The 26,626-nt window shown below is 41.0% G+C and overlaps 2 protein-coding genes across 3 annotated transcripts; both read left to right on the top strand.

Annotated features, from left to right (window-relative positions):
- The first annotated feature begins 2,061 nt into the window (after nucleotides 1-2,061).
- Nucleotides 2,062-6,779, top strand: GTF3C6 (general transcription factor IIIC subunit 6). Of its 2 annotated transcripts, none has more exons than XM_042817542.1 (6): nucleotides 2,062-2,139; nucleotides 2,886-2,966; nucleotides 4,112-4,175; nucleotides 4,726-4,770; nucleotides 5,299-5,412; nucleotides 6,243-6,779. In XM_042817542.1, exons 1-6 carry the CDS (start codon nucleotides 2,083-2,085, stop codon nucleotides 6,539-6,541), a joined length of 660 nt encoding a protein of 219 aa, XP_042673476.1. In that variant the 5' UTR covers nucleotides 2,062-2,082; the 3' UTR covers nucleotides 6,542-6,779. The 2 variants fall into 2 exon arrangements, with proteins under 2 accessions (XP_042673476.1, XP_042673485.1); XM_042817551.1 differs by having other exon boundaries at nucleotides 5,302-5,412.
- A 340-nt stretch (nucleotides 6,780-7,119) lies between these two features.
- Nucleotides 7,120-18,225, top strand: RPF2 (ribosome production factor 2 homolog). Its single transcript, XM_042818349.1, has 10 exons — nucleotides 7,120-7,179; nucleotides 7,388-7,520; nucleotides 8,268-8,305; nucleotides 8,992-9,031; nucleotides 10,540-10,621; nucleotides 10,725-10,801; nucleotides 11,952-12,051; nucleotides 16,165-16,267; nucleotides 17,244-17,388; nucleotides 17,538-18,225. Exons 1-10 carry the CDS (start codon nucleotides 7,157-7,159, stop codon nucleotides 17,715-17,717), a joined length of 921 nt encoding a protein of 306 aa, XP_042674283.1. The 5' UTR covers nucleotides 7,120-7,156; the 3' UTR covers nucleotides 17,718-18,225.
- The last annotated feature ends 8,401 nt before the right edge of the window (nucleotides 18,226-26,626 follow it).

The following is a 26,626-nucleotide window of genomic DNA, read 5'->3' on the forward strand; positions in this document are numbered from 1 at the left end:
TCTTCCGTGTCTCTTCGCACCTTGCAGCACTATATTACCATGTTTACCTATTTCACATGAAAACATTTTACTGAGGAGCCTCTTCTGAAATTCACAGGCAATCATGTTTTGCTTTATCATCCATTTCAGTTACATTTCCAATTTGAAATAAGCCTAAAAACTACAGTGCTCTTCTTCTGAGCCAGTCAATTCTGCAAATAGTACAGACACACAGACTGTGTGTGTGTACACATACATACCTACACATGTGTATACATATGTGTGATGTACATGTAATATCATTTGTTACCATTTTAAAACACTAAATTCTGTATTCTTTTCACTACAAAATACACAAGTTCTTTGACAGGTTCACACAGTCTAAACAGACAAAACTTAAAACATCAATGAAGACTCTTTCAGTGTTCTTAGAAATTATTTAACCTTTTACTCAGACTCAGCTGAGGCCTCACAACAAACGTAAATGTTAAGCAGGGAATGGAGAAAGAGTGATTGCCTTCTGCAAAGGGATCGAGAAGGAATTTCAGGCATGAAGATAAAAATCAAAAGAAAATGGGAAAACAAGAGAGAGCAGAAAGCCAGAACATATTCGTTAAGTATTGCAGTGAACATTTTCTGACTTCCTGTAGTGTAACGTAACTGCAGTAATGTTTATTTGCTAAAACAGGCAGTTCAAATCTCTGATTTAAGAACTTCCACACTAAAACTTTGCATACATAGAGGGCCAAAGCTAAAATATGCATTGACATGCTTAAATTGCAAGTAAACCCACAGAAACCAGCGAGGACACAGATCTCAAACATGATTATTTACTTTAATGCTTTGTAGCCATTGACTCAATCTGACCTATATAGCATCTCAGTATGCAATTCTTGCTGCTTGTGTACATAAAGCCTCCCAAGCACTGTCAGCATTGTTAGCTGAGGTCTTAGAAACACAAAATCTGGATCGTCAAACGTTTCTGGCTTTATCTCATCAAGCAGTTCAATCTCCCTAGCAGACTCTGAGGATCCTTCTGGCAACACCTTCATCTAACTCCTTTAAGAGAGAAATCGTTCAAGTGCACTTGCTGGGATATGACAGACCAAGCCAAATCACGAATGTGTGTGGCAAGTTTAGGCTGGCAGTGAGTTCCAGCCTCCTCTCAAATACACATGGCACTAACACGCCAACCATTTCCCATCGTGCCGCTGCACACCCTGACAGCAGAGACGACTGAAATGACCCTGGATGCCGCACAATGCTGAGGCTGGCACAAAAGCAAAACAATGTGCTGTCTCATAAGCAGCTTGTGCCAGTCAGTGATTTACACGGGCTGACCACATTTACCTACTCATTTGGGGCGGTCTGTGGTTTGTGAAAGTTGCTTAATGTCCCACCCGCACAGAGAGGAAAGCTTATTTTTCTTGTTTTCCAGAATCCTCAAGCACAGCAACCTACGCAAACTAACACAGTTTTGACACTCAACTCTTCTAATACACCGAGCAGCTGTTCTGCAGCCTTACCCCGCAGTCAGAGCACGTGCCCTGCTGAGCTGACGTGCTTAGTGTCCCTCTCCGTGGGCAGAACCAGCCTCACTTTGTCACTCATTCTTACTGCAGCCTCAGATAACATTCCAAATCTAGTCCTATGAAAAGGATAATTAAACAACCAGGCTTGACTAAACATTAATAATAATAAAAATATGCCGAATGCTGGCTTCCGAAAGAATAACTGCTGAACTGACTTGTACGTTCAGGGCTTTTTCTAGGAGAAAAGACAGGGCGCTACACTGACGTTTGTGTTCTCCTCCTTAAGGCAAGAGCTTAAGTAGAAGCTGCCGTGAATTCCCTCAGCACCAGCTTTTATTATTATCACAGGTATTTAACATTTTAATTAATGACGTTGGCACAGTGAGTAGGAAGGCACTCTCAGCACAAGCCAGAGCCACGGCAAGCGTAACGACAGCGCAGCGACGAAGCGCCTCACGGCCGCCTCCTACTGGGGGCACGGACAGGGGCGGGGCCGGGATCCCTCTAAGATGGCGGCACCGCGCCCACGTGGTGTGCGCTGAGGCGAAGCGGCAGGGGAGCGGCCGGCGACATGGCGGCGGTGGAGGGCGTGGAGGGGGGCGAGAAGGAAGATGAGGGCGAGGTGGAGGTCGGTTTGCGTGTTCCTCGGGCTCCTCTGTTTCCTGGGCACCGGTAGGGGAAGGGGCGCCCCCTTGGGGCGTGTCTCGCCGGTGTGCCTGGCGCCGCCGCTCGCGATGGGCCGCGGAGCCGGGTGAGGAGGGCCGGGGTGACGTGAGTTCTGGGCCGGCCGTGAGTCGGGCACAGAAAGGCCGCGTGTCCGCTGCGTGCGGTGGGTCGCTGCCTGCGCAGCGGCCGTGTTGTGAAAGTTATGTCCCTGCGGCTGTTCTCGGTTAAGTTTTTTGGAAAACTGTTAGTGGAAAGCGTTTTTCTGGTACTAGAGATCTTCTTGTCCCTCTTAAAGCAGCTGTTTCAAGCAGTATTTGCTTAATTTTATCTCTCGTTCTAATATGCCTTACCTTGGGTAGATATTTAACGTCTGGAAAATGTGTTTTGAAATGTATAACCGGTCACATTGTTATAGCTCACACCACTTTCCCCACGTTGATTCTCATTTTTCCGAAGTAAATGGCTTTTCAAGGGTGAAGCTTCCTAGCTAGGAAGAAAAAGATCAGGCAGGCCAGGTGTAAAGCAGGTGTCTGATGGAGCAGTGGGGAGCAGCATTCCCCTGGGTGTTCTCATGTCTGCCATTTCCTGTGGGCTGGATGCAGAATAAACTGTTTTAGGGTCCGTTTAGGCTGAAGGTCTGTGTCCTTGTGTTTTTTTCTAGAGTTCAGGTACATCAGTAATAGGTGCATGTTATAACTTATCTTGTAGGAGCAGCTGGTGATGGTGGAGCTCTCGGGAATTATTGATTCAGACTTCTTAGAAAAATGCGAAAACAAATGCAAGATTTTGGTGAGTGATTACAGCACAATAGGAAAGGGGTAAGTGAGTACACAAGTCAACAACAGAGCAGGGCTGTTTCCAAATGCCTTGAAGTCAATGAAATTTAGATAAAATCTTTGGTAGAGAGTTACATGACTTCTCTTGGCTGCGCTTGGCTGTGGGTTGTGGTCATTCTATCGGAAGTAGCATGTTGTTCCTGAATTTAGGAAATACTTTCAGAAGTATATTTCACACTGGAACAGGTTGCCCAAGGAGGCTGTGGATGCCCCATCCCTGGAGGCATTCAAGGCCAGGCTGGATGTGGCTCTGGGCAGCCTGGTCTGGTGGTTGGTGACCCTGCACATAGCAGGGGGATTGAAACCAGATGATCATTGTGGTCCTTTTCAGCCAGGCCTTTCTATGGTTCTATGAAGTACGCATACATTTTTATTATCCATTCTATTTTTAAGTTCTTAGTTGAGTTTTTAAAATCATGTATCTTAGCGCACCTAAATAAATGCAAAGCACATTTCTTTAAATAACTTGGACACGGCAAAGGCTGCATGTTTCTGCATTGCACTGTGTTCTTGCAGATGTTGTCTGGCTAATTCTATTTACTGTGAATGTGAAGGATAACCGGACCTTTATTATATGTTGCCAGCCACAAAGGTGGAAGCAAACATCTTAGTGTGTGCAATTGGTCAGACTGTGTGAAGTGGTAGAGTCAATTTTGAAAATACTAAATAAGGAAATGCAGTCCAAATTCATAAATTATCCACTGCTGGATGAATGTGCTTTTATAAGTGGATTGGTTTCTTGTGTCTGACCTAATTCTCTTGAAATGCGTTACAGTGATGATTGATTATTGAATTGGTCATTGAATATGTGCTTTTCAACAGTGTTAATGGGGTGCTTATAAATATTGTGCTTTGAGATTTCTCTTGTAATGCTGTTAGAAAAGCTTTAAATAGCTGCATTATATGCTACTCATGCCCAGTCTACCTGGTCTTATTCACAACATAAGCATTCCTTGAGACTGTTGATATCGTATCATGGGATAACTGACAAAAGCTACTACAGCTACAGATTCTGCTTTGTGTTGTGCTCAGCACACTTTGGTTGTACAGTAAGAAATGGACTCTTGACATGTACTTTTTTTTCCTGTTTCTTTGTAGGGAATAGAGACAGAGAGACCCATTTTGCAAGTGGACAGATATGTCTTTGCAGGAGATTATGAAGGTAGGAAAAATGAAAGAATCTCTTCTTCTTCACATTACCCAAAGAGCTTTCTTAACATTAGTCTTGTTTATCACTGCTAATGGAGGGTATGAGGCAATGAAGAACTGAAGATCTTGATGATGTCTGTATAATAATAGAGAGCAGCACCATCTAAAATTGCCACACATCCAGTACTTATTTACTGGAAAGTATGCCTGGACTTGATTCTGGAGTGTACCACCTGTTACTTCTGAAGGGAAAAAATATGGGGTATAAGATGTCCTGGAGTAGGTGTTTGCAGTCTCCTGTATAAGCAGGACTGACATGCTGTGCAAACTGTTGCTCCTATTTGCCTTGTGGGACATAACTGGGAAGAAAATGATCTGAAACCCTCTACTGTACATTCAATGACAGTGATACTGCTATCTGTTTCTGAGTTGGCAAGTGGTTAACAAAGGCTGGGCCTTTGGGTGAGGCTGGAAATCAGCATTTCTAGAGTTGTGACAGTGAGTGCAGTATCTGTGGCTGATAGAAATTAGTGTCTAAGGCTATTTCACTTTGTTTTCCTTAGATGCCCTGGGAACCTGCGTGTTTTTTGAGGAAAACACAGAGCATGGTAATGGTAACAATTTGATGTCCTGTTTATTGTAAAAGCCTGTGAGATTCAGAATAATCATAGAATCATAGAATGGCCTGGGTTGAAAAGAACCACAATGATCATCTAGTTTCAACCCCCCTGCTACATGCAGGGTCGCCAACCACCAGACCAGGCTGCCCAGAGTCACATCCAGCCTGGCCTTGAATGCCTCCAGGGATGGGGCATCCACAACCTCCTTGGGCAACCTGTTTCAGTGTGTCACCACCCTCTGTGTCAAAAACTTCCTTCTATATCTAACCTAAACCTTCCCTGTCTCAGTTTAAAACCATTCCCCTTTGTCCTATCACTATCCACCCTTGTAAACAGCCATTCCCCCTCCTGTTTATATGCTGCCTTCAAGTACTGGAAGGCTGCAATGAGGTCTCCAGCACCATCTTAGCGCCCTGCTCTGGACCCATTCCAATAATCTTAGTCTTGTTTCAGCTGATAGTGGAATTCACTATAATGATTTTCTTTTGGGACTTGTTTTTCCTCCTCTCTTCATAGTAGATGCTGAAGGCAACCAAAAACTACAGCTGAAGTACAAGTGTCATACAATGAAGAAGTTGAACATGACACGGACGCTTTTGACAGAGAAGAAGGAAGGAGAAGAGAGCATTGGTCAGTGCTCCTGCTCTGATTCATAGAGTCATTGATGGGTCAGCTTTGAGTTGAATTTTTGATTAAAGAATGCAGAAAGTAGAGGAGCTTCCTTCTTCAGGCAACAAATGTATACGTAACAAACAAACAAAAAAACCCAAGCAGATTCCTTCTGCTCAGAGTTTCCTCCAGTATGCCAGTAGGAGATTCCTGCAGAAGGATGTAAGCACTGGTCAGACATATGCTGATATTCCCTGGTATGCTTGTCTGTCATATGAAAGTGTTGGCACTTGTTCTGAAATCTGAGGAAATACTTTTGCACTTAATAGTTTGTCTATCTCGTCGTTACGACATTCCTGGTTTTCATTACTCTCTTAATTACCTTCCTTGGGACTGCTCTCTAGATGCTGAGCTGATGACTTCAATGAACTACACAGAGTTGTTCAAGTACCCATTTTTTTTCCTGACTGACAACAGAAAAAAACCATTTGCTATATTATATATATATATATATATATATGTCTTGTAAGTTTGTATGTCTAGTAAGTTTAGTCTGCACGTTGTTAATTTTTCAACAACTAAGTTTCACTTAATTTTAAATAGACCTTTCTGTTATTCGTAGCCCTACTTCTCAAGGAAAATGAATGGTATCAATTCAAGGAGAGACTCAGTGCAGAATTACATTGATCCGAACTTTTGAAAGATGTCTTTATATCCTAAATGGTTCTTTTACTTACATGTTAGTTTGGCTCAGCATTGATAATCTGTGAACAGATGATTTTTTTATTATTTTTTTTTCTCCTAGCTTAACTCGTTTTCTCACTAATGCTGATTTTCCTTCTTTGCATCAGGTGGTGTGGAGTGGTTGCAGATCAAGGACAGAGACTTTTCCTACAGCAGGCCAAACACGATTTGTAGCTTTCTGCACGAACAGGAAGATTCTGAGGAGTCAGCTCAGGCTAGAGATAAATTAACTGAGGAGGCAGAGGGGGAGGTGAGTGACAGAGGAAATTCTGACATGAACTGTGATCTGGAAAAGCCCTATGACTTGGAAGCAGATGCTTCTTCTGTCCCTCTGCCTGACAGCCCTGCTTCTGAGGCAGAGGATTCTCCTTCTGGTAGCACTGCCTTAGATGATGCTCCTCCATGATACCAGTTCTTGTCTCTTCAGAATCTCTTCATTGAATTAATGGGCCAACGACACAATTTTTATTTTACCTGAGCAGTCTGTAGTGGGAAAAGCTGGCATTGTGTTCTTAAATTCATTTTGTGTTTGGATTATGCGGGGGAGATGTTTAGTGGTTTTATTTGTTTTTGATGCTGATTGGAAACGTGTGCATCTCTACCTCGAAACTGAAGAAATAAAAAGACCCTACCTTTGAAAAAGACGGATGTGTTGTATATCTTGTCAAAAAGCAGGAAAAAGAATCGTGGTTTAAACTGGATGTCCCGATGTGGCATCCCCTTGCGTCGTGCTCAAACTGGGCTGCTCTGCCCACGTACTGCAGTGACAGAGCAGACAGCTGCTCGGCCGAAGGTCCATAACGCCCCTCAGCGGTGCGTAAGCTGAGCCACGTGACTCAGGCGTGGCCCCGTTTCAAAGCGACGCTTCCACCCGCCACGGCCCGCAGCCGGAAATGTTGCGGCTCGCGTTGGTTCGCGCGCTTTGGCTGTGCTCCAGGCGCATGCGTACTGCGGCGGCCCGCCTCCTCGCACCGCCCTGGATGCCGGATGTGACGCAGCGGAAGCTGCGCGTGGGGCTGCCATGGACGCGCTGGACCGGGTGGTGTGAGTGGGGGCAGAGCCGCGAGCGGCGAGGAAAGCCGCGTCCGAGCTGCGGGAGTGAGGGTGGGACGGGGGAACCGAGAGGGCAGAAGAGGAAGGCCGGCGTCTTGCTTCGGCCGTGGCGTTTCTCATTTGTATGAGCTCCGTGCACCTCGTGTAGCAGTGCTCCGCTTAAGTAGATGTGCTTTTAGCTGTGAATTTGTTGTTGCAGAAAGCCTAAAACCAAGAGAGCGAAAAGGTTTCTTGAGAAGAGAGAGCCCAAGCTTACAGAAAACACAAAAAATGCTATGCTCATAAAAGGAGGAAATGCAAACTCAACGGTGACTGAAGTGCTTAAAGACATTGTAAGTCATTACCTACCCATCCAGTGAGATGTATTTATTTTCCTTGCACCTTGACAGAACTCTCGAGTTATTCTCATTATCTTTTTCTATATCTAAAGATATGCTGGACCTTGTATCACTTTCAATAAGGAGAAGTGTTGCAAGCATATTTGAAAACAGGGTGAGGTGCAGGGTTGGGACTGGGCCATGCAGCTGAAAGCCCATCCAAGTCTCATAGGCTGCTTGTGTATGTATTGATGCCAAGTGTTCAGCCCTCCCAAAACAGAAACTTGCACATCCTGTCACAGTACCTGAAAACACAGTAGTTACACGTAGTAGCTGTTCTTGTGCTGTTTTCTCACCACACTTTGTCATTTCATTGCTATGTTGTGCTGATGGTATTCAGATGGCTGTTCATTCAGTGTTTTCTTTTGTTTGTTTGTTTTGTTTTTTGGTGTTTTTTTTTTTTTTTTCCCCCCCTCAGGCAAATGGGCTCATATTACGTGGCTTTGATTTCAGTTGTTTCTTAGTTTGTTTTTTAGTTTCTAGAAATAAATCCTTCTTCTGTTAATTGTGATCCAGAGACAGGATTGCCACAGTGGAGGGTTTTATTGTGAGCAGGCTTTTAGAGCTGACTTATTTTCTAGATTGATTTGCACAAACAATTATACTATTTATTGGGCTCCTGTACGTTGTAGAGTTTAAGGAAAAGCAGTACTGTGCATTTAGATGTATTTGATGTAACATGTTTAACTTTGTCTCTTGCAGTATGCTCTGAAGAAGCCTTTTGCTGTGATGTATAAAAAGTAAGTGATCATGTACAATTCAGGATTTGTTAATTTCCAAGCGTGAACAGAGATGCTGGTTACCACGGGGGCTTGAACGATGCAGAGGGTTACAGAAGGTGGCTGAGATTCATCTTAAGTTTTAGTAGACTGGAAACCAGCAGGATGTGGTCAGTGTTGATGTAGAGCCATTGTTGATGCAGTTCTGTGGCAGATGTTAACAGAGCAGGATTCAACAGACTTGGACAATTGGCTTCCACAGTTCTGATCTGTGCAAATAGCTAGCAAGGTTCTGTCAGGTAGGTAGGTAGGCTGCTTATAGTGACAGGATTAATCTTGCTCCAAGTGGGAAGCCATTGTCTGTATGAATGTGGGATAGAAGCATCAACTTTAAGAGCTAAACTTAACGTCGGATGAACAAGCAGTCAGTAGTTCATAAAGTGTCATTGACATGGTTGTTGTGAAAGTTGGGCTCCAGGAGACAGGAATCTTGGAAAAGTTTACTTAAAATGGCAGTGGCAGCACTGAAGAACACCTGGCAATATAAATGTGGCCTACATTTTGAACTAACACTGAATTTCTAGTGCTGCAGTTTGCAGCTGAATCCAGAATCTTAATGTTATCAGAAAAAGAACTGGAGTGCTTATCTCAAACTTTACAATTTTTTTTTATCCCCACTTCCCATCCCCTCCCTCACTTCCTGTCAGGAAAAATATTACCAGGCCTTTTGAGGACCAGACATCATTGGTAAGTATAGACCGTATCTTTTCTTATGAGATCTTTCAGCTGTGAAATCACAAATAACATTTCTGGAGGATGATTTTCTGTTATGCTATCGGAAGTTTGATGAAAAACAAGTCTGTATTGAATCTGGATAAGCTGAAGGTAGAATTACATCTAGATTTATGGTATCATAGGCATTTTATTCTTCCATCTGCAAGACAGAATCCCCATGTTGTGAGGATGTTGTTTTTACCTTAACTACTTGTTTTTCTAAACTGACAGGCAAAATTAGGAAAGTGTAATACTGTTATAAGTAACAGTGCTTGATACAAAAGGAAGAATTAAGAGTTTTATTTTGGTTTCCTAGCAGTTCACTTGAAGTGATGAAATATCTGTCATAAAATCAGTATATATTCAACAAAACAGGAATGGTGGTGATATATGTTTGTGGTTCTGCATTAAAGATAGAAATGAGTTATCTCAAAATATGATCAGTGGGAACCAAACAACTTGATTCAGTAACTTGCCCTGTGCTACTGCTGGCTCGTGTATAGGAAACAGGGATCAGCGTTCCAACATGAGGGGCAGTTGTTAAAACAAGTCACTGAAAGTGCACACTGAAGTTGGGAGTTGGGGGCTACAGTAGTAAGTAAATGTGTGTATGAAATAAAAAATCATGTAGATGTGTCAGGTAAAAACCTTTTTTCTTAGTGGAATGTGAAACTGTAGGCAGCAGGAAAAATGTGCAACATTATTAGCTGAAAATTAACTCCTTACAGGCACATAGCCAGATGATTTAGCTCACAGCCATGTAGAAACTAGCTATATTCTAGGAAAACATGACAGCTAAAAACATTCTGATGCTTCTGGTCATCATTGCATCTGCATTCTTAGAATGATCAGTGGAGCTGGTCATCAATAAGTGTATCAGTGAACAATCAGAGATACAGAAAATCAAGTGTTTTTTTTTTTTTTCTTTTGAACTTGATTGCATACATTTTTTTTAAAGTCAGTTTAGTGGTGCATGAGATGTTGCAGTATAAATGGGTCACATCTTAGGCCTTTGAGAGAGGCCTTTCTCTTTAATGAAGTACCATGCAGCTGTTAAAAATGTTTACAGGTGTCAAAGTGAGGTAATGAAGAGCTGTGTGCAGAGGTTTCAAGGGGAGTCCCCTGCAGGTCTGTTCTTTATCTGTCTTCAGTCAATTCTTGTCTGGGACCTGGAGGCAGAGCTCAGTGCTGAAGTGTGATTTGTAATGCAGTTCGCCCAGACAGGGAGGTGTCTTTTCTGACCTCCCAGAAATGAAGAGCTGCAGGCAAGGCAGAGTGTTCTTATGAGCCTCTTAACTGCTGCTGTTGGTGGGAGGAGATACGCAGGTTCTTCTGCTTCACAGCTGCTAGGTGTAGGTATGGGAACTGTGGCACTTTTCTGATAAATGCCGTTCTTAGAAGCAGATTGTGTACTGAATATTTTAAATGCTTACGAGGTGAAACTCGTGATTTATCATTTTTTTTCTCTTTCCTAATTGTAGGAATTCTTTTCCAAGAAATCAGATTGTTCTTTGTTTCTGTTTGGCTCTCATAACAAGAAGCGACCCAATAACCTGATAGTAGGTAATGTGTCTGCCTTGGGTTGCTAATTGGATAGAGAGTCTAGATTTCAACAGATATTTAAGTGTTGTCTTCATGTTGGTGTGGTTTTCCTTTTCTTTTGCAGGTCGCATGTTTGATTACCACGTGCTGGACATGATTGAGCTAGGCATTGAGAACTTTGTATCCCTGAAAGACATCAAGGTGAGGAGTTGATACAGACTTTCAGTGACATCTGCTGGTGGGTTTTGTCGGTGCATTTACATTTTCTGCGTCTTAAAACCAGAAGCTTTTTTAAAGAAATAGTTTCACACTGTACTCGAGTATTGCTGCTTTGTATTTCCATACAGCCTTACTTTTATGTGCTTTTTCTTTGGTTTGTGTATGGCAAGCTTGCTGTAAGCTTCCTACAACTTTATTTACAAATTCTTTTTTTCAGACTTGTTTTATTCCTATTTTTTTTTTATTTTTAATTACTTGCATGTACACAATTCTTTATTCAGGTTTTGTTCAGGGGAGGTTTCTGTATAAATAGGCATTTTTCAAATCTCAATCACATTAAAAATCAGATGGTGATCCAGCTGCCAACGAATATAGCTCTGGATAGCAGTGCTTACAACTTTCCCACCCCATTACATCTTTATTGCTATGCAGCTAATCTTTCTGGAGAATTAATCTAATAGAAGGTGAACCAGTGGCACAGGGGAGAGTTTATTCTCTGGCTGAATTATTTTCATCAATGCAGCCAACCGTGTTGGTATGGCAATGTTTTGAAGATGGAAAATTTATTAAAAGTGTTCCAAATACTTCAAATGCTGCAAAAATAAGGAAAATTTATGGCCCTTGCTTTCACTAGTTTGTTGCAGGGCTGTCCAGAGGTAGAGCGAAAAAAATTCACTTTTTATAAATGTGAACCTTTTCCTTGAAGTCAGATTGTTTGTAGTGTTTATGGTGGGGAAGTTCTAATCAAGTAATTGTGTACGTTGGTCAAAATTAGAATTTGGTGGTTGACTGTTCTTTTGGCTTTTCTCATGTACTCTCCAGTATCAAAGTACAGCAGATCTGTTTATCTCTAGTTTTTTTGTTCACAGTTGTGGTCAAATTAATTGTTTTCACTGCAAGGAGTTATTTTGCATGTTTTATATGAATATGTTTTTAAAACCTGGTAATACAAATCATTTGTTTAGAAACATCTTTCCATATGCATGTCGCAAGAAAAGAAGTTGTCTGTTCTGTCTAGAGATTACAGTCACCATTTTTCATTCAGTGTTGAATGGATAACCAGCCATTAATACAATAATCAGTTCCCTAATACAGTCTGAATTTTTGTTGTTTTAAAATTCTTATCCCACAGAACAACAAATGTCCTGAAGGAACAAAACCTATGTTGATATTTGCTGGTGACACGTTTGATTTAAATGAAGAATACAGGAGACTGAAGAGCCTTCTTATTGGTCAGTGTATTATTATTTGAGCAGTGGGATCTCATAAATCTGTCGCAGTATGATATTGGGAAACGGTGGCTTGTCAGTAACTGTTTGCTCCTGTTTGACCCAGAAGGAAACCAAGAGGAGAGACACTTGTAAATTTCACGTGGCATGAAATTAGAGTTAAGTAATCATCATGACTGATGAAGACAACTAGCCTAAAAGACCCCAAAGTTGAAAATGTATGCTCACTAATATTCACAGTGTTGATTGTGTGGGGAATTTTGGCATTTTTCAAAAAAGTATTTACCTTGTAAATTACACTGCTACATTACTTTCCTGACAAAATGAATATCTAATTTTGAATCAGTGGATTAATTTCATTAAGTGGGATGTTTTGGTTACAGAAAATGTTGATATAATTGAGCCTGTGTTTCTATTATGAAAGCATTTTCTGTTGGAAATTTGGCCAGTTCTCACAAAAGTGCCATTGATCTGAGTATTTGGAATGAATGCGTGCATTAAAAACTAGCTGTAAATAATAGCTGTGCCATAATGTCCAGGCAGGCTGAGATCTTAATGAACGAAATGACTTGAAGTGTTTTATTCTACCTCAAGGTTGGAAGTGTCAGAAGTTAAAGTACGCTTTAACTTCTGACTTCAGCTGAGGAGCTACAAAAAAATAATGAAACTTCTTAGGGTAGCTTCCTAGGACTTGCAGGTCATGTGGTGCACTGTCTCCTCACACTTAAAAAAAACCCAAAAAACAAAAAGGTTGTTACAGTGGTGATTTTTTTTTTAAGCTTCATAACAGCTTTCTTAACAGTATATTACTTCTGTAAGCTTAAGTAGAAGTGAAACTGGCCTGAGAAGAGCAGGCATGTTCTTCCAGTTCCATTCTTGGGTTGTACTGTTTCATAATCTTCCATCTTTGTAAGATCTTCCTTTTATGTAAATAACGATTGGACTCCCTTTTTCTAGGGAAACAGACAGAATCATTGCTTTTTAGAAAGTGACCTTAGATTTTATTTTTTCTCACTTGCTCTTTTGATTCCTTAAAGCAGGATGTTTCATCTCCAGTGAGACTAAAAGGGAGCAGAAGAGAACACTTCTATCCTTTCAATACAGCTGAGTGGTCCTTGGGCATATGAAAGACTAGTACTGTGCTTATGGACCTTTGAAGTTGGGTGGCCACTGAACATGAAGATGAATGAGTTTAATGCATATTTGTGTCACTGTGAATGAGTATTTACATTGCAGAATGTACCCGCTCTGTTTTCTAAGATGTATCTTGTTCCAACACCTGCACAGTGTTGGTGATTCGCATCCAGGTGTCTTCATCTACCCCATTATCAAGCAACTTGATACTTTAAATAGAAGACACGCATCATTAGATAGTTGCCAAAGAACTGGCAAGTCTTTCCTGTCCTCTTATTTTGATGTTCGCATGTCATTTCTTCTGTTAATTTATGTGTAATAACTCTCTTGTCAACTGTACTCAAATACGTTGCATGTGTTCCAAGTACTCCAGGTCCTGATGTTCTGTTGACTTCTGTGAGGAACCTAAATGAAAGACAATAGATAAAAGGGGAAGGCTAAGTCATATGAAGACTTGAATCTATCAGTAACCAATTAAAATAATGTGGTTGATGATTTGACTGCTCTTAACTGATAGGGGAGAACAGATTCATTCTGTTCCTGCAAAGATAGTGCTTTTAAGCTCAGACTTCATTTCTAAGAAAGAAAAACGCCTTTAACAACAGCAAGTAGTTTGTTACAGTATTAGATCTGCTGAAATCCCAGTGGGAATATTAGATAGCGAGCAACTTCTTGTTGCCCAAGCAGTGTGATGCTGGTGAACAACCAAGCTTTCATTGGCTTCTGTGCTACCAAGAGGGATTGTGCGTGTTAGGAGTATCATCTTACAGCAGTTTCTTTGTAGAATTAAAAGCCAAGGGTGATTTACTGTCTTCATGTCAAGCAAACACTGTAGCCAGCTTAAAATGTGAAGTGCAAGAATTTATTTGGAAGATAGAAATGGCAGCTGAATTTGTTTTTTAGAAGCCTGGAATGTAAGACATGCTGTTCTTTCTCTGTTTTCGTTGTCTAACAAGGTAGTAGGACAGGAATCCATTTTCAGTGTAAGTTCTTGGAACGCAGTTCATGAAACTCTAATAACTACTTATGCTTGCATTTATGAAGTATTTCTTCCCTTAAATTGCTGCCTGCTGGCTAGTTTGCTGTTCCATACCACTTTGGTCCTAAAGATGATTAGGCATTACATGGCTTTCTTATACACTTTCTAAACTGTTGATTTGTTGAGACTACTACAGTTTTAGATTGGCTTGTTCTTCATACTGCTGTCCTCACACAGACTTTTGACCATCCTAGGGATTTTGGGTTCCATCTAGTCAAGAAAGGGGATGTTTGGGGAAAAAAGTCTGGAAAGTCTGGGATAGAGTTTAAACTCCTCTAATGTTGATTGTAGCTTCAGAGGTTACAGTATTGCCACCTTCTGCGTATGAACTGATGTAAAAATGTACAGGTTAGTAGAATTTGGGTTTGTGAAGCCCTCTGCAGAAAAAAGTAAATCAGAAGTTCTGGAAATGTGTTGAGGGAGAAAGAACTGGGAATGGAAAGAGAGGAGAAAGCAAGATTCTAGTCCAACTAAAGCAAGAGATGTAAATTAAGAAACATTAAAAATTTCAGCTCTTTGGGTGCACTGAAGTGTAAGGTTTCTGCAGCTGTTGAACGCTGCCAGGAAACAGAAATTCCTGACCACCTGCATTTGTTTGGAAGAGATCATCCTGTGGGTAAAAGGATGTCTGATGCCACAGGAAAATGCTAAAAGAGAAGTGTTGCCAGTAGAAGTGCTGTAAATGTACACTTGTGAACCCACAGAGCACGAGTCAGAGGGAAAAGTACATGCAAAAAGTGAACAAAATAGTTTATTTGCAACTTTTTCTCCATAACTACAAACTCAACCCAGGAGAGGAGGAGTGAGAGTATTTAACTGACCAAGAAAATTTCCTGGCTAGACTCCAACTGATACATGCCAGCAAGACTTTGTTTTGGATGCCATTCCAATGCTGATACTCTTGAAAAAGCTAATGGAGGAAAAGATGACTAGCTGAGGAACCTGAAATGAGACAGGAAGAGACTGATGTGTTTTGCATCTGTTAGCAGTTCTCCCATGTTTCAGCACTGCACTGTTATGTTTATTAGCACACCTTGTTCCCTCACTCAAGGTCACATTCTTTTTTCCACCCCCTGCATCTGCTGGACAGATTGCTGTGCTTATTTCAGGCACTGATTGCACAGTACTTTTCATAGCCTCACGTAAAATGCTGACTGAAGATGGCTTATTTTATATTTAACTTGTCTTTCAGTGTTCTGTTTGCAAACTAAGCAAGTATTTGTAGTGTTTATTTTTTATAGGTGTGTTTTGCTTATTAAATAGAGAAAACATTAATTGTGATGACAAATATCTCTTACTCAAAGAACATAAGTTCTTTGTTGCGGTGGAGGCTTGAAGGAATTTACATACCAAAACCTTTCTTGCCCAAGTCACTGAGAGGGAAGGTAAATAAGATTAAACAAAATAGTTTTGTTCTGTTTTGTACAAGTCTTTATCGCTTCTTTATGTTCTTCCAAATCTGACTCGGATTAAGAGTCTTGAGTGCTGTCTTAAAAACACATCTGAATTAATGGCTTCTCCACACTGATCTGCTTAGCTGAACGTGAATTGGCCCAAACATAAAATAAGATGCATTTAGTTTTAAGACTTTGTAGCTAAAAAATATAGAGGGATAGACTATTCTGCTACGTCAATCAGATTGTTAACACAGAATTACTGCTCTGAAAGGGTATTTGTTCTTGTCCACGCACTTGGGTTTAGATCCCATATACGTACGTTGCTTCTGAATTATCTCTGGGAAGAGTTCCTCTCAGGATTCCTACACGCACTTGGTTTCACAAACAAAGACCCTTTCTGATACCATAAGAGAATCTTCGGAGTCAAGGAGTTTATCTTGCTGCTATCATTTGGATCCATTATGAAATGAGCCAATTTGTTACAGTTGTTTCCTGGCTTTGTTTTCAGTCAAGAAATTGGGCACTTACTTTTAAATATTTTTTCAGATTTCTTCAGAGGTCCTACTGTGCCCAACATTCGTCTGGCTGGGTTAGAACATGTTCTGCATTTCACAGCTGTTGATGGGAAAGTTTACATGAGAAGCTACAAGTGAGTGTGCATTCTATCCGTGTTTGCTCTTTAGGTACACTTGTCAAGCTTTCTCAAATTTTAGCCTGTAATTCTGTAATTGAACTGCCTGGAGCAGAAGCAAACTGCATTTAAAACATGTGCTGTGTAGAGGTGTTCCACTGTAACTCAAGAGTAACTTGTGTGGCAGAAGGAAAGCACTTAAAACCTAAATGTATTCATTTCTTCCTTGTTGAGCTCTTCCTTCTAGCTAGGAGGATTGTTCTCTCATGGTTGGACTGCTAAGGTGTTGCACATTAGACCTGGGGATGAATTTGGAGTATCTTTTCAGGCTTCATAGACTTAGTCTTGATGTCAGGCTGATTTCTGGGACTCTGTTGAAGAACAGCAGGCAGTATGCTGTAGCCAGAGATACAGAAGGGAAAACAGGAACATGCAGGATGAGATAATCTTTCTTCCTGCACTGGCATTTGCTCTCACAGTTCATGGCCTTTCCTTTGTGGGCTACGAGTGCTGAAAATGTGTGTACTCTGTGTGACTTTGATTTCTCTTGTAACAAAAAAAGCTGTCTACAGTCTCATTCTTCAACAAACAAAAAACAGTGCACACACAGCAAAACAGCACAAAAAGAAATGCAAATTTCTTGCCCGAGGCTCAAAGCATTTTGTAGTATATGTTCTTTCCCTGTTTATTAATACACAGGGCATTACTTTGATTTTATGGAATGGTGTGGCTTTTTAGGGTAATGTAATTGAGTTTTAACAGTTGTAATCCCATTTTAAAAAACCAAAAGCTAAACAGATCATATTTTAAGTGTATTCATGTTTTGATGGAAGTGAATTATAAATTCTTATTGATAGACATCTTTCTCAGTAATAGAATTAGCAGTAGCAGTTGTTTTTAATGATCTTCCCAACTGCAAGATTGAAACTGCCCTTTAGGAAGACAGATAAATATCACAAAGGACAATGTTGTTGTTTTTGTTCTTCTCTTCTAGGGTGCTTCTGAAGAAATCTGGCTGTAAAATACCAAGAATTGAACTGGAAGATATAGGACCTTCATTAGATTTGGTTATGAGGAGAACACATTTAGCTTCAGATGACCTTTATAAGCTATCTTTAAAACAACCCAAAGCCCTAAAGGTAAATACCTTGGGATCATGTGCATCCTTTGTTTTAGGCACTTGATTTGGTGGCTTACTGGTGATGATTATACAGGCAGATGCCTGGCTTCTCACCACAGCTACAGCCACGCTCTGCTCAGAAATACTGATGATGTTCTTCCCTTACAGCCTAAGAAGAAAAAGAACATCTCCCATGATGTGTTTGGTACAACTTATGGTCGAATCCACATGCAGAAACAAGATCTTAGTAAACTGCAGACAAGAAAAATGAAGGGGTTAAAAAAGAGACCAGCAGAGAAGTCGGTTGAAGATGGTGGTATTAGTCCTAAAAAGACAAAATCTGTGTGATAGTGTGGAATAACTTTGAAAACTGTTTGTATCTTAATTTTTTTAATGTAAATTGTAATATAAAAGTGACAAACACAGAGGATTCAGCTGCCTTTACCTTTGGTTTTATATTTAAAAAACAAAACAAAAATTTATTTTATGATTTGTCATTTTAAAGGGAACATTGAGTTACTGAGCTTTAGCTTAGAACCTGCTTATTTAGAAGGGGGGGGAAAAAAACCAAAAAACACAAGATGTAACTTGTTTAGTTTTCCAAAGCTGAATATTTATTCTCTTGATATGAGCAAACATGTGCTGGTTAAGCAGGTGACTCATTTCCCGAACAGTTTTATGGTTACAATGTTGGGAAACCTTGATCAGTCGACCTGTCTTATAAATTCTTTGCAGGACCAGCATAATGTGTACACATAATGTGTGCAACATGACTTCTGTGTTCATTTACTGCTGATGTATTTCGGTTTATGCACAATTGCAATACTTAATAAACTCCAAACCATTTTCTAAAGTATGAACCCGTAATGTGTCTAATGCCAGATTACTCTTAACTGTTGCACCAAGCCCTCCTTAACATTTGCAGAATCAGAAGTGATTAAGGTGTTTTTGCTGTGTTCATCACCATGGTAGCAAAGTACCTGATGTTTGCTTTAGGCATAAATGAAACCTTAAGAGTTTGAATTTCAATCTTTGATGCTTGATTTGCGCCCAGAATGGAAGAAGCAGAGGTAAGTTAGTATTTTTGCTGATCTTAACTATTTCTACCATGCTTTATTTGACAGTATGTGAAGCAACCATGAAAGTTACAAGTCTCCTTTACCTGCGTTTGTGAGCTGCTTCTCTCCAGAGTTTATGCTTGTGAGTTGGGGAGGATTCTATAATTATTATAAATATGTGCACTTTATGAACATGATGAACACAGCAATGCTGCAAGTTTGCTCTTCAGTCCTTTCTTATCCATTCAGTTCTCTTAAAGTTTTGTCAGCTGAAACGTCACATCAGAAGGAGGTCGTTTGTTATTTTTACTTGTCTCCTCATTCCTGGATGGAAGCTGTTGGGCAGCTTTGCTGTCCTTGTGCAAGAGCTGTGCTGCAACTCTGGCTGTGCAAATGCCACGCTGTGTTCTTGCTGCGTTTGGTTTGATGAAACTTGCAGCATGACAAAGAAAGGGCTTTGAAAGTCTGGGGTCTTTTTGAGGTCATTTAGCTAAGAAAAACATATATCTTCAATGTTTTCCCTAAAAATATTTTTCACTGTTGGGCTGTGTTTTTTAATACAAATTGTTTTCAAGTTATGTTGCAATCAGGGATTTAAATTTGTTCAGTTTCTACTAAGTACTCTGTATTAATCAAAGTGGTGCTGTCTTGGTGCAAAGTGGGCAGTGTGAGTTTCTCAGTGTGCAAGGAGATGGTTGCTAGCTTGGCTTCATCCTGAACTCACCACATTTGTTTTGGAGAAGTTTCAGCCTTGCTGCAAAGCAACGATTAAGCCCTGAGACGGGTGGCAAATGTGATCTCTGTTCTACAGCATGTAAGATGGCACCTCTGCACGGCAGGCAGTTCTGTGGTTTGAGTATCTGGCTTGACTCAAGGTAAGTGGAGATACGAGGGCTAAATATAACAACTTGATAGTTACATGTTCTTCTTTCTCACAGTCTTTTAAAGCATGAGGAAACTTGTCAGATACTGCACTGTAGGTGTGTGCGTGGGGAACAGAACATGCTGTGCTCAAAGGGCAGCCTTTGAGCCCCTTGCATCTGGAGCTCTGTAGGTCTGAAAGCACATGAACGTGGCCCTCAGGGCTCTGTGGCATGTGCAAGGCACAACTGCTTTGTTCACCTCTCCTTTTTTTGTCTCCTTACCTTCCAGTGTTGCACTGGACATAGCTTTATTTATGGGTTGCAGAGATGAGTTTGGTTTGGAGGAAAAGCTCCCCACTGACAAGGCGTGCTTCCAGAGGCTGTACCTGCACAGCAGAATAGAGGTGGAGCTGCAGATGAGAAGTCATGCTTGCACTGTCCTGAGCTGAGCTGGCAGAAAGGCACGGGCAGGGGTTGGTGCCTTCTGCATCCCCATGGTTTATGTGCTGCTGTGCTGTGCTGCTGGCACCTTCACTGCTATTGCTAATGAGGCTGCTGTGATTAAAGGTAATGACGCAGTTGTACAATGAGTTCTAACTGTATTACATTTTACTTGGCTCTTTTTGTATGGAATGATTTCAAAAAAAAAGTTGGAGGAGGGGCAGGTAAATACTGAGTGATGCCATATGCTGGGCTCCTGGAATTCCCACATTTTTGGGAATTAGTCCCACATAGGATCACAGCAATAACAGCCTCCATCTCTGTTAGTACAACATGACAGAGCGATCACTGAGGGGAATGAGCAGTGTCTGTCTGCAGCCAGCACGTGAACTTCTTCCTGTTGCCCAGATTTTGTGGGTTTGAGTTTTATCTGGATGGTTCCTTAGCAACCTTATTTGTTTTCACTGAGTGCTTTCTGGGTTTGACTGTGATGGGTTTCCCTCCCCCACTAATATGGTAGCTGGGGAGGGTTAGAAGAGAGCCTGAAGGGAGGGAAGCCAAACTCCAGCCATAGCTGGTACAGCACTGACTGCTGTGTTGTCCAGCCAGCAAAAAAAAAGGCTGAAGACTGTTGCTTATTTCAGATGCTGTCAAATTGAAGGAAACTAGAGCAGAATTTAGAGACATTTTCAGTATTAAAGAGAAGGAAGTGGAAAAATGTGAGCTATATATAATAACATAGCCATACCTAATGTATGTGAATATGTGTACTACATGTGGTGCAGATAGTTTTCCTGCGTCTCCAGTGCAGCTTGTCTCCTCTTGGACATTGCCAAAGTACTTCTAAGTAAAGCTGATACATCCCTGAGAAACAGGGATTTCAGTGAGTTGTAGCAGAAGTCACGTTCCCTAAAATCTTAGAAGGAAAAGAAGACACAAGGCACCTGAATATGAAGTCTGTGCAGGATTCCCTTCTAAACTGATGGATGTTCAAAGGAAACAATCTGACTAGTGCCTTAGAGGAAGAATAACTTTGCTGTTGTGCATTTATGCACTATTCCAGGGAAGAACCCGCAAAGGTGTTTTGAGGAGGGCATGAGGTTTCTAAGTGACCTACCTGAGGAGGCTGGGAATTGATACTTCAGAGATCACAGGGTGATCTCAGGGCAGGGGTGAGATCAGTGCTTTGTGGACAAAGAAATAGATAGGAGCACTGCCCGAAGAAAAAGCTTAAAAGTAACTTGGGTTAAGTGGTATTCTAAATAGCAAGGGAATCACCTACTTGGAGCAGTGAACATGGCAGATGTCTTCGAAGTTTATCAACATACAACTGTTCATTGCTCTTTCTTTATGACTTGCCTGTTCTGTCTACTTGATCTTCCCTGCCCTCTTCTCTAAGATAATCACAAAGAAAGACTGACTGTCTACTTGACAGGGGGAAGTAGAGATAAGGTTTTGAGCAGAACTTAGTAGATGTATAATTAATGTCTTTCCCTCAGATTCTCATTATATTCTTTCTCCCTTGCTAATAGCATAATCCTTCCTGTTATGCAACACAACACCCAGAAAGTCTGAATTTCTCCCTCCTTCCAAGATAGTTACAAAAGCATTGCCCCTATGTGCTCTGTCTTCTGTTTTGATTGCTGTCATTTTCTCCCTTTGCCTCTCATTGCTTACATCCTCCAATTTCAATGGGACACAGCTACAGGGACCTGTTTCCTGCTGTCTGTCCAGATCAACTTTGTATTGTCCCACAGTTGAGCTGCTTTTCTTTAGTTGCTCCTGATGATTGTTCTGCTATTCTCTTCTTACTGCTCTACTATGTCATTGAATGCTAATGATTGGTTTCGGATATCTTTTGCATTCTGTACTGTTATTTGCTTAATTTCCTGCTTTCTTGATGTAGGGATTGAGGCACTTAGTGAGAGGGTCTGCACAAATTGAAACAAGGAATTAGGAGTTAAACTCTAAAGCCAGAGGTCAGGAGCCAGAGCCAAGGACAGGAGGAAGAGCTGTCCTGTCCACCACTGTATTAGAGATGTAGATTACACAAGGAAATCTGCAGGAAATGAACACAGTACTTGAGGTGCAACCTCACCAGAGCTAAGTACAGAGGACAATTGCTTCCCTGCTCCTGCTGCCAACACTATTTCTGATACAAGCCAGGATGCCATTGGCTTTCTTGGCCACATGAACATACTGCTGGCTCATGTTTAGCTGAGCATCGACCAACACCCCTAGGTCCATTTCTTCCACGCTGTCTTCCATCCACTCTGCCCCAAGCCTGTAGTGTTCCCTGGGGTTGTTGTGGCCAAATGTATTGAACGGGACAGGCCCCAGAATCAGCCCTTGGGGAACGCCACTCAAGACCAGTCGCTAGCTGGATTTAACTCCATTCATCACCACTCTCTGGGCCCAGGCATAGAGACAGCTCTTTACAGCTCTCTGACAAAGAGTGTATCTGCCCAAGCCATGGGCTGCCAGCTTCTCCAGAAGAATACTGTGGAAGACCATGTCAAGGCCTTGCTGAAATCTAGGTAGATTATGTTAATAGCCTTTTTCTCATCCACCAGGTGGGTCACTCAGTCGTAGAAGATCAGGTTGGTCAAGCAGCACCTGCCTTTTGTGAACCTACGCTGGCTAGGTCTGATCCCCCAGTTGTCCCACATGTTGCCTGCGAAGATCTGAGTAAAGCTGAATTATTCGCATACAAAATGATGTAATGCAGTTTTAAATGTCTTTTCTTCTTTCCTGACATTGATGGCGTGGAGAAGGCAGCAAAATGAGCCTGTGCTTAGGACCAAGCTCAATTCTAGGCATCTTCAGGTGCTGGCATTATTTCTCCCTTTTAAATCTGTGAAATAAAATCATTAACATCTGCTGGGCTCTTGGCAGGAGAGTTACTGCTTTGTGCTCTGGAATTGTTGCTGCAGTGGTGGTTATCTTTGTTAGCTGTAGATGGGTGCACTGGGGATGAACACTTGCTGTTGCCAAAAGATAGTTCAGACGCCTCATCCCTCCCTGCCTGTTTTTCAGATAAAGATTTTACTCCTTTTACTAAGTGTGGGTTTCCTTATCTAAAAATGTCCAGGAGATGTGTCTTCTCAGTTGTGAATGCAAATTGCTAATGTTTTTCTGAGCTCATTGACTTAAAAGTTCCTCTCTCATGTAGGGACAGGTGTGGGAGGGAATGTGGAAGTAGGATGGAAGAGGTAGGCAAAATGTCTCCTCACTCGCATGTTGTCATGCTTTTGCATGAGACAGAACCTATTCTCAATGCAACAAGGAAATGTAAGCTCTTCAGCAGTATATATTTGTAACAAACTGCCACATGGCTAAAGAGAAAAGTTTAACTCCCTTAGTTCTCGTGAGCAAAAAGAAGGACATTTGCATGGCCTGTATCAGGAAGTTTATATTAAGATGGCTTGCTGCAAAAACATACAAAAATAAATAAAGACCTTGCTATAAAGTATTAATAGGGCCCCCAAAGTCCTTATGCAGCACACCAATAAACACTAGTAAGCTTTTAATTCATAATAGGTCATAGTTTTCAAGCTCCCGTTGACAGACTCTGCACACACTACTACTACTTTGCACATTATTTTTATTTGAGCCAAATATTATGCTGGCTTTATTTTTTCAGAAAATAGGTCTGTTTCTAGGCTTTTTTTTTTTTTTTTTTTTTTTTTTTTTAAGGCAATAGATAATGCATAATGATATTTCTTAAAACAGCTGCAGAAATGCACCTTACAGGCAAGAGTGGGAAGAGACTAGAACAGCGATGCTGCTGTGAGGAGTTATAAAGGTGCAGCTGTGGGATGGTGCCCTGATCAGTGCTTCGTGTCTGTCCTTATGAAATTGAGGTTCTTTGGGACCTATGCTTGTGAGTGAGCTTCATCACAGCTTTCCCTATGAAGCAGGCATTATTTTATACGTGTGGCAGCAACTCGGGAACTTTCTGTGAAGGAACTTGCTTTGTGATCAAAGGCAAAATGCTAAAGCTGTGAGTTTCCTGCCTGTGAGGTCGATGTGATGGCTTCCATTACCTCTCCAGATCTGTTACACCCAGCCCTGGTCACAGAGTCTCTACCTTATGTGTGTGCCTTGTAGCAGCATACAAAGAAATCTTTTCAGAGTAGTTTTAAGGTGATCTCCAAAATAACATTCCAGGTACCTTCTTGAAACGGTCTCTTTCTCCCTTCTGTCCCTTCTGACAGAACTTCTTACACGGCTGCTGTTTTAGCTGGAAAGATTTTTTCTACTCTAAAGATTTTTTTCAACAGGCTCTTCTCCCCTCTCTCCTCCATCGCTGGATGCTATGAAGCTGTGCTATGAATAAAGGCTTTATGAGCTGTGTTGAATGCTTTTGTTTAATGAACTTGAATAAAATGTGAGGTTGTGCTTGCCCTAGTCTGAGCATGAGCAGAAGTACAAGAGGAGTGTGTGGTAGTATGTTATGTTTGGAAAGCTTCACTGCTTCCTCACACGGTCCTCAGCTCCTCTGAAGACAGATTTAGTTGTTTTCTTCAGTTGTGAAAAATATTTTAAATCTCCTTTGGACTCCACCAGCCCTCTGTTGCTGTTTTCAGGAGGTAACTGCTGATAGGCTTTGCAATTACTTCTTTTTTTTGTCAATTCCTAGAAAAAAAAAATTCTTCCGTGGCTTATGTGGTGAAGTGACTGAAGAGTTCAAGCACGTGCAGACAAAGCTGTCTGTTAAGGAAAAAAGCAGAGCTAAAGGAACAATAAGAAGAGGTGAAAATGAAATGCTTTTTCAGCACATGGCATGACAAATCTAGTGCAAAAGGTGAACTCATGGATGAGATTCTGTCAAGGGACAGAGACTCATGAGACTTCAGAGACTCATGGTTGTGGCAGGAGATGTATGTTACCTGACCAGTGTGCCTTGAGAGAAAAAAAATGTATTAAATGCCAGCAGAGAAGGAAAAAAAAACCTGTCAAAAAAATGTGCTTTATTAAAATGGTGCCAGCATTTGGTCAGTGCCAGCTAGATGAGGCCTGTGATGGACTGTGGGAGCTGAACTTACAGGAAAGTTTTGTTTTATTAAAAAGTAGAACAGAATGAACTTTTCAACCTAGTGGGTAAGGAGCTAGTTTCCACGGGCCTAATTCTGTAAGCAGAACAAATGAGCACTAAGAAAGAGCAGGCAAACTTTTAAGAGATGGCTTTAGGGGAGGCGTTTTCTCATAGCAGAAGCCAGATGACTGAAATCAGAATCCTTCTGGTTTTCCAAGTCTTCTCCTGGGCATTGAATATCTGACTTGGAAGATTGGAAAAAGAGAAATCAGAACGTGTGAATTACATCTGCAAAAACAAATTGAAGATGATCTGAATACAGGAAGCATTTTCCTGCAGGTGAGAAGAAATTATCAGTTATAAAATGAAAGCCAGAGGCAGATCTTCATTGTCTTTTCCGATCTGTCACACACAGCTGTCTTCTCACACACATAACCATATGGGTGTCCATAAGAGTACCGCAATATATATATTTAATTCCTATCTAAGGATCACGAATCATGTTCCATTCATAAAAAGTCCACTTATAAAAACTGAGGCTTTTATGATAATTTAAAAAATAAATACCACAACTCCCCAACTTTATATTTACTTGGCCCAGTCAGCTTTATAGCACTCACTGTGATTTGCCTTAAAGGTCATTTTGTTCTTGGCCAAATCAGCAAAGTTCAGTCTTCAAGAGCAAGTTTTGAATGCTTACAATCACTTATTTCTTGTTGGACAGTAATACCTAAGTTCTGCAGAGAAGGATCCCAGAACGCTGCTGAATCAGGCATCATAGAAACTCCGCTTGAACAAGAAGTCCTCAACAAGAGGCTGAAGTAACATGTGGCTCTTCAGAGACTGGATGTGGCTTTCCCTCTTTGTGGTAGCTTCTCCTTGAAACAAACAAACAAAAAATGAAAAACAAGATGCCTCCAGTTCTTAACTTTTGAGGGCTTCTCTTTACTTGCAATTCCAGGTTGCTGAGGAGTGTTGAGCAGTTTCTTACTGCGCTGAGTAAAATCCAAGGGAAACCCTTAATGAGAACAAGCGTTCCTGTTTTTGTCTGGAGGATCATTACCCCTCTTTTGTATTTTATGCTTGCCAAGAAGTACTTGTGTGATGAAAGTGGTTTGTTGTTTTATATTGATGGTTTGGGTGTGGGATGTGGGAATTCCTGTGTCTAAGTTCTGTGGACCAGAAAATCCAACTTAGCTCACTGCTGTGGGAGAGATCTTAATGGGACCATGGAAGATCAGCAGATGTTTAAACAACGATATCTGCAGGATGAATGTTTGTAAGCGATATGAGCCTTCCTTTTACAAGCATGCTGACATTTTGTAGTCTGCAATGAGAAAAGAGCTGTGAGGAAAATGGAACTTCTGGGAATTGCAACATTTTCAGACCTCGTGGTATTCCTAATCAGAACAAAAAGCCAAAACTTCTCAGTGAAAGAAAATTCTGTGGATAGGAGACTTGGGGATAGCTGATTCGTGGCAGTGGAAACATTTTGTGCCTTTGTATTCCAAATAATGTGCTCACAGTTCAAACAGCAATGCTAATATTTTTAAGTTGAAGACATTCAGTTAGGTGAAAATTCAAAGTACAGCACTTAAGTCACAAGACCAAAACCACAAGTGTGCTCAACTCACATCGAGAGTTCTTTTGATCTGATGTGACATGATTTAGAGATGAACCTTTCCAAAAAGATTTAACCAGATGTGGAAAATAAACTGCACTGTCTGAGGTAGCACTAAGCTGCATTTGTGTATCACCCTGGAATTTAAAATGAAGTTAAATGTCCTGTGCTTTGGATAAGAGTAAGAGAATAAGGAGAAACTCAACATAGTTCTATTTCAATAACTCTCCCATTAT

The sequence above is a fragment of the Centrocercus urophasianus genome, unplaced genomic scaffold, assembly GCF_019232065.1.
Source record: "Centrocercus urophasianus isolate 14NV4802_14NV808 unplaced genomic scaffold, USGS_Curo_1.0 seq_10, whole genome shotgun sequence".
Classification (NCBI taxonomy): Eukaryota; Metazoa; Chordata; class Aves; order Galliformes; family Phasianidae; genus Centrocercus; species Centrocercus urophasianus.